We start from the raw sequence: 8003 nt of genomic DNA, 5'->3' as shown, positions 1-8003 counted from the left end.
GTGGTTTGGGCAGCATTTGGCCAGGCGTTTTCCTTGGCCATACATGCAAGTCTGCAGAGAAGTTTGCTGCTTCACAGTGCACCTTCAGACTGTCGTAAAGGCTCCTGAAACCCTGTGAAGGCTGAGCTCCATCTTGGACTCGGCTTGAGGTGCACAGTCAACTGCAGCGTAACCTCTTCAGCAGGGAACAGTTTGATTAAATAGCATTTCCTTGGGTGAGGGAGGGGAACATGGGGGAAAGGACCCAGTAGCCATTGGAAATGTAAAAATAAAATGAATTTTGGTCATTTTAATAAATATATATCAAGGAAATTTCACTTTACTACAACAACACATTAGTATACAAGCATCTAATATTTAAGCTTAAAACATCAAGTGTTTATCAAATATTGGAAAAGAGCAGACATTACTAGACTATCTGGGTATAACACAAGAAAAATCAGGTTTTTAAAAAAATTGGTCCTTGTGGACAAATGTCTAAATGATGATCCTACTCATACACTGTATGAATGAGATCTATATTTAATATTATTATTATTAATAAAAAAAGCTTCTGTCTTGGAGAAATCAGATGGGACTTACACTCTCTTTATTTGTTGTTCTTCACAATGATAACCCTTACAAACTTATCAGTTCCAACTCACCTGACTGCATAAAGGTTATCATTGATTTACATCCTATTCTCTTTTGGCTGGGGGGGAGCTTTTTCCCATGACCACTCGGCTTAGTCACGAAAACTGTCCAGTTCGCAAACATGACTGTGGGGTGCGCACACTACCCAAAATAACCGTGGCCCAGGAGGACTCAGGCTGAACCCATGAAACCCAGAGCAGGAGTTCTTTGACCCAGAGACCCGGCTGACTCCAGCACCAAATCGGGGGCAGCCCGGAGCGGTGTGCTGCCGGGGACCCTCGTGCCCTGCGCTGAGCTGGCCGCTCCCTCAGCACAGGGGTGAATTTCACCCTTTGGACAAGAACCAAGCAGAGAAGATGTCGCTTGAGCGCTTGATGCTGTGGGAACAGGCAGCTATTATGAGTCAGCCGTGGCTTGGAGGTGGCTATTTTGCCGAGCACACCCTGCCAGTTGTTACAGGGACTGTGGGAACTAATTAATTTGGTGGATCTAAGACTCATAATACTCTTAGGCCAACCCTGACTAATGTCCTCTCGGCATTTTAAACAGAACACTTTTGCAAACAGTCTACCTAGGGATGAATAAATGTTGTCCTTAGCCACTGAAATCTCAGCTCATTTCTCCAAAATGTTCTTTTTTAAAATTAAACCCCTTACATTCATTCAGATAAAATCATGTTTATCGCCACATTATTGATTAACATTGTGCTTTTTGCTTTCTTTTCTTGTCTTTTTTAAATCAACAGCAAAAGTCATAGAAAACTCCCGCATGCTTTTGCAATCTAAAAGAGAAAAATTATGCGAAACAGAATAAAGTATAAAACATGCCACTGGTTCATGAACTTCATTATACGAAGAAGGAAAAAAAAGAGCCCCAGCAACAGACAGTTGCCATAGAAACACTCAAGCATCGAATGCTTGTTTACAAGAGACATCTCTCTATTGTTTCTTAAATCCCTTCCTAAGGATGGCAAATCAAAAAGCAATTGAGCATCAAAAAGGAAGAACAGAGATGTTTGAATAGGAAGTTGAACTCAGTACTTCAAAGGTTAAAGGTTTCTAATAATTTGATCCACCCTGTGGGTGGGTTGGTTTTTTTTATCTGTTTAGGTTAAATCCCTGCTGTATCACTGATTTATACTTAATTTTCACGCTGGCAAAAATTAAGACAAAAAGTAAGGCACCAAAAAAAAACCTGCCCTGTATAACAACAAGCCTCATTAGTTATTACAGCCAAGGTGAAAACACGCAAGTACTTGAGCTGCATGTTGTGTTTCTGATTAAGATCCCATAAACAGGTTATTTCTTTATGCTATGTCCTATTTTGTCAGTTGAACAAGATGCTGAATCCAGGAATTCAAGAGTATCAGTACGAAATGTAAGGATGGTTTATTCCCAGTCCATGAAGACAGTCCTTTGTCAGAACAAATACTGAGTTACAAGGAGCATATCACCCTTGCTGGTAGCAAAAATTTGTTTACCAGACTTCTAATTCCTTGGTAAACATAATGGAGGTTCTTCTTAATTAATGGCAGACTTCTTGGGGGTGGGGATATATAAAACGATATGTTTTCCCCATCTGGCTGATTGGTATTTTCAGTAACGAAAGCCACACCATAGCTGTAGAGACTATAGTGCTAAGCAGTAACGCAACTGCGTTCTTTATGAAGTCTCCATATTTATAAATAGCCCGCTGATGCAGATCATAGAGACGCTTTACGCAATCTGCACTCCAGTCACTTAAAACTACACGTAATGTTTGTGGCATGATTGTATCATTTGTAGAAAACTATAAAAAATCCATTCAAAATAAAAATTTGATAGACAAACAAACATGCTGCGCATGCTTCAACAGAGCAAGAAAGATGCCTCATATTTTACTTCCTTTGCTGCAGCACATTTTATTACTTGGTAAAGATTCCTTCTTCCTTAAGGATTTTTTCCAAGATTCACTTACATTGCTCTTGTCATTACATCCAGTCTCAAAATAGTCATAAAACTTGCCTTTACATTCAAGAGCATGGGTGCCTCTTACAGGTTCACAGTTTAGGGCGATGCTCTCTCGCTCAGGTTCATTACCTCCTTTCTCGTCATTAAATTTTGCCTTTTCCTGATTACTGTGAGACCTGGCATTAGTGATGAATATTTCATTAGCAGGTATCTGGTCATCACTCCTGTAAGATGGGGCACTGCCAATGTCATAAACTCCCTGCTGGGAACAGCTTGGCAAAGAAATGGGGGAGGAGGAGGAGGAAGTATTTTCTGTACTAGCAGTAACAGAGTAGGGTAGATTTAAATAGTGACTGCCACACTCTTGATAGAAGCAGCACGTGTGGAGCTTCTCGTACTCCTCCTTTGCCATCCGAAGGCGTTTTCTATATGGACAGTCCTGAGGCACAAACCATTCTTGTGGTGAGGTGCCACTGAAGGAGCAGGTGGAGAAGCACCAGTTGTTCTGCATGATGATTTCTCCATGGATTCTCTTCATTAGATTGTTGATGAGGACAGATCTCCGCAGGTAGACTTCAGGATCATCAATGAATTTCAGCTTTTCCAAAGACATGTAAAGAATATGGGCCCGCTCCTCAAACACAGAGATTGTCTGAAAATGCAAAAGACAGAAGATATGGAACTGAAGGCAACCGGTTTTGTTCCAGGCAAGGAGAAAGAAAATGAAGCCAAGTATTCCCCCCGTGCCACTACTTTTCTCCTTCTCTTTCTGAGGTGCCTAAAACCGTTTTTTCATTTTGCACACCCATGTAGCTGGGCTTTTTCTTGGCCACAGCATTCACCCAGGTTTAGGAGGCAAGTAGCTGAGCATTACACCACAGAGGCAATCGCAGGGCACGAATCCAGGATGGGAGAGTAAAATCCAGATGCGCACATCTGGCTCTTTATTTGCATTTGGGGTTAGAACATAAAATTGTTGTGCAGTTTCGCTCCAGTGATGGCTGGGGGCTTTTTGATGTGAATGGACCCGATTCCACCACCCCCTGTGGGGCTTCTACAAAGCTCTGAAGCCAAGCGAAGGTCCCCTCCCGCAGCCTCAAGGTTTGCAAGACGCAGCCAGCAGCCATCGCCTCACGCAGCAAGTGTCGGAGCATTTCATCCACTGCCAGTGGAAGAGGCCCTCCAGCAAGGAGGTCTCCATTTGCCAAGCTCCCTTATACTGCCGTTGTGTACAAAAGCGCATGCAGGGAGGGAGGCAGGGAGAAACCCATCTCAAAGCATCACAGCATCTGGAGAGCAGCTGTTGGCCTGCATACTACACCCTGCGCTCTACAGGACCGGTGGGAACGCAGATAGGCAGGGACAAGGTCAGGAAACGAAGAGAGGATAGGGATTTGCAGAAATCCTGGCTCGACGCCCACAGATTTGTTCTCCCTTCCATGGTCCTTCCAGGACTCCCTTTCTCAGCACTGGCAGCATGAGCAGGTTACTGCCCCCGGGAGGCCCCGGATTCTGCGCTGTAATCACTACCCTGGGAATCAAAATAAGAGAGGGGGCAATACATGCTACTGTAAGCACTATTAACTAATTTTCATTTTTAGTAAGAATTTGGTTTGCGTAGGAGGAGAGCAGCACAGCACAAAGGGAGACTGCTCTAAATCCCCCCCATCTGTGGCTTGATCATTCTTCCCTTTCCCACATGGTTACAGCATTTTTGCAGAGTGGAAGTCGTAGCTATGAAGACTGAAAGAGCTTAAAGCACAGCTGCTTTTCACATCCATTCAGCTCTCCTCAGCCCTCTAGCTCTTTCCACAGCCTGGTCCTGTCTGCAGGGCTTAGAAGCAGCACAGTGCCTCGTAAAAAGAAAAATTGGCTGTGTTTTCATGTGAGTTCACAGCTGAAGGTCTTCTTTGTTAGAGGGAGTAATTTTCTATAATAAATGACTCATTTTAAATTGTATTAAGCCTATAGGTTAATTTGCATCCTTTATACCTGCTGCAGCAATAGTCAGTGAAGCCATAAAAGCCTGGAGCAAACCAGTAAGCCTTGAACTGTGATCCTCCTGGAGATAACGTCCTGGAGGGCCACCAGTAGGAACAAGTTGTCAAAGGCTTTCTACTACAAATGTTTGCCAACAGCCCTCTGGAGAGAGGCTCTGGGCCCTACCGTCATACCCGCTACAGGACAAGTAATCTCAGAACATAACTCTGTCTTTACCGGGCAGCAAAGGTATAAAAAGTGTAAGATATTAGAAGAAACCTGGTGGGCATCCTCCCTCCCCCAGAGCTCAGTGCTGCAAAGTAGAAAACACGTTCGTGCTGAACAGAAGAAAACGGTGACCCAGGGTTTCTGACATGATACACCTCTACAACAGCACAAAACAATGTCTGGGACAGGTCTCGTACCAGTACCTCTACAACCGGTTTTTATGCTGTTCAAAAAGGATGAGTAACTATTCCTCCTCTTTGCAAGGAAAATAATCACTGATACAAAAATCCAACAAACTAGCCAAGAAAAAACCTGGCTGAAATCAGAGACCGATGTGACATGTGGGAGACACGCTCACTAACTAGAGCACATTTTTCAACACCCTCGGTGCTATTTATTCATTGCTCTGGCAGCAGACTGGACGCCTTCTGGAATTAACGGTGGGGCAGTTTTTCACCTTCCCCGTCAGGTACTTATTTCCAGCCAACACTATTTGTAGCCGAAAATTCCTTCAGCTACTCTAAGGTCCTTGGGAAGCGAGCTCGGTGTTACTGCTCGCTTCTCCTCTGTGGAAATCCATCCAGGGAAACAGAAGCCCCCTGGGGAGACCTTCCTGCCCAGCGTACCTTGTAGGGATGAGGCACTCGGTTCCCCTCACGTCTCAGAAGCCTGCCGCTGCGATGCAGGTAAAGATAACATATAAACTTGCTCTGCATCTTGATCTGTTTTAGCTTTCTGTCTCTGGGGCTCTCGTGGTACTATTGCCTCCCATAAGCTGTGCTTTAATCAGATTATATTGTGTCCTCTCTGCTGCCAACAGTACACGGGTAGCACTGGACTACCGTGGGCCAGGTACGATCCCAGCAAGGTAAGGATGGTGTCTCAAGGCATGAGCTATCCTTAAGCACATCACTCCAGGCGTTCAGTTCCTTACAGGACTGAGTCCTTAATGAACAAGACCCTAAAATCTCTCATTAAAAAAAAAAAAAAGTTAGATTTCCATTTATGTATTCACTGGCCTGGGAAATGTTTGCTCTAATCCCTCCCCTGACAGCTTTCATAAGAAAAAAAGAAAAAAAAAAAAAAATCTTTCATTTACTAACCTGTTCTTTTGGAGTTATGAGCTTTTTAATAAACAGGATTAAATACTGAAGGAGCTTGTACTCACTTTCCAAGTCATTGTGTTTTTCTAGCAGATCTGTAACCCATTTGGGGTACATGGAACTTATTACTGTCTTCTTCCCTGGAAAAAGTTTTGAATGAGTGGGGGAATCATGGGCCCTTTTTATTTATGTTCTTCGTTTCTGCTGTTCAAATGCTGCTATGGAGCTGTTTCTGTAGGCATGACATAAACTAGCTGAGAACAAACCAATCTGAAAAAAAGTTATTCTCAGCGTTTCCATTTACAGTTGTTATAAATGAAGAAACGCCTTTGCTTCTTAAGCAATTCGATGACAATAAAACAATAAATGTGAACAAGTGACAACTATTTGTTTCTGAGCAAACAGCTGGATCACTCTCTTAATTCAGCAGAGCATTTCAGCCTCGTGGAAATGGGTCAATCGAGTGTTACTAAAGCATCTGAAACTCGGAGTAAAAATAATGACTATTAGAAAACATACTTTATGTGTACAGCTGCTGAGCGGTGGATGAAAATCCTCCTCTTCCACATATTTCCTTTTAAAGTATGTGATCTTGGATGTTGTTACAGGATTTGAAATTCCCCTGTAATGTGATCCTGTGGGTAATAAATCAGATATGACAAATGACATGCGGTTTGCCGGAGGTTCTCCAAACAAAATACTTTTCATTTCCCTTCGCGCTACGGGAGAACTCCACCGCGTTATTTTCACGTAGATTCGCAGCCATCAGAAATAAACCCTCACCTGCCTCGCGCGTTAACTCGCCGGACGCTCCCGGCCGAGGGCCGACGGGACAGGCAGCGCGGCGAGCCGGTGCCGTCCTCTGGCCGCTCGCCTTCGGGAAAACTTTCGCTCCCGGCCGCCGGCCGGGCAGCCGCCTATCCCCAGCGCGGCACCCGGCGCAACCCGGGGCCGACGGTTCCCGCCGAGCCCCGCGCACCTGCGGCCCCGCCGCCGCGCCGCGCTCGCCCCGGGGCAGGGGCAGGGGCAGAGCCCCCGCCCGCCGCCCGCCGCCCGCCGCCCGCCGCGCCCGGGCCCGCCGCCGCGCCGCGCCCCCCCTCCGCGGACTACACCTCCGTCCCCCCGCCCGCCGCCGCCGCCGCGGCGGATCGGCGCGGTGCCTACCTGCGGCGGGGGGCCCGGGGGCCGGCGGCGGCGGCGGCGGGGGGGCGGCGGCGGCGGCGGCGGCGGCGGGGCCGGGGCCGGGGCCGGGGCCGGGGCGGCCGCAGCAGGGCGGCTCCCAGAGGGCGCGGTAGGCGGCGAGGTCGGCGGCTCCGTCGGCGGCGATGGGGCGGCCCAGCCGCTGCATGGGCAGCACCAGGGTCATCGCGGGCGCCGGCACCTGGAAGCGAAGCAGCGCGGTGAGCGCCCGGCACCCCCTTCACCTGACACCCCCCCGGCCCCGCGGTGTTCCGCGCCCCCTTGGCAGTCATGCCTCCGTATACACGTATGTAAAAACCACACGCACGTATATCTCACACAGACACACTTTTTTTTTTTTTTTTTTTTTTTTTTTCCCCTTCTTACGGCAGGAAAAAGACCGGAGCCCTCTCTCACAAAGGGCGCGGGGTCCCCGGCCGCGGGAGTTTGTCGCGCTCTCCCCACCGCCGCCCCCCCGGCCCCGCTCCCGCCGCCCCGGTCCCGGTCCCGGCCTCGGCCCCGGCCCCGGCCCCGGCCCCGCCGGCGCTCACACACCGGCACGGATCCGCTCACTCGCTTCCCATTCTCTCCCGGCGGTGCTGGCACGGCGCGCTCGGCACCGGCGGGCGTGCGAGTCGGTGTGCGTGTGTGTGTGCGCGCGTGTGCCTGCGGTGCGTGTGTGTGTGTGTGTGTGTGTGTGCGCTGCGTGTGTGTGTGTGTCTGTGTGTGTGTGTGTGTGTGTGTGTGTGTGCGCAGTGGGGTGTGCGTGTGAGAGAGCGCGCGCCCAGCAGTTCGGGATCGCGTTCCTTTCTTCTCTCTTCCCTCCCGAACGAAGCAGACAGCAGAGACTTAGGTAGTTGTTTCCACTAGCCCCGATCGGACTGAACTGGATCTGCCTCCAGTCAAAACACTGCGAGACTAAGACAGAAAA

At 48.3% G+C, this 8003-nt stretch overlaps 1 protein-coding gene across 1 annotated transcript; it reads right to left on the bottom strand.

Annotated features, from left to right (window-relative positions):
- Positions 1-412: 412 nt before the first annotated feature.
- SERTAD4 (SERTA domain containing 4) lies at positions 413-7717 on the bottom strand. The gene is made up of 4 exons (XM_049834000.1): positions 7628-7717; positions 7058-7274; positions 6413-6528; positions 413-3234 (listed from the first exon to the last, which is right to left on the bottom strand). The coding sequence occupies exons 2-4, from the start codon at positions 7257-7259 to the stop codon at positions 2503-2505; spliced, it is 1050 nt and encodes a 349-aa protein (XP_049689957.1). The 5' UTR covers positions 7260-7274; positions 7628-7717; the 3' UTR covers positions 413-2502.
- Between the last annotated feature and the right edge of the window lie 286 nt (positions 7718-8003).

Source organism: Accipiter gentilis, chromosome 30, assembly GCF_929443795.1.
Source record: "Accipiter gentilis chromosome 30, bAccGen1.1, whole genome shotgun sequence".
Lineage (NCBI taxonomy): Eukaryota > Metazoa > Chordata > Aves > Accipitriformes > Accipitridae > Astur > Astur gentilis.
Note: the sequence above shows the minus strand (reverse complement) of the source record. Positions and strands in the feature narration are given on the sequence as shown.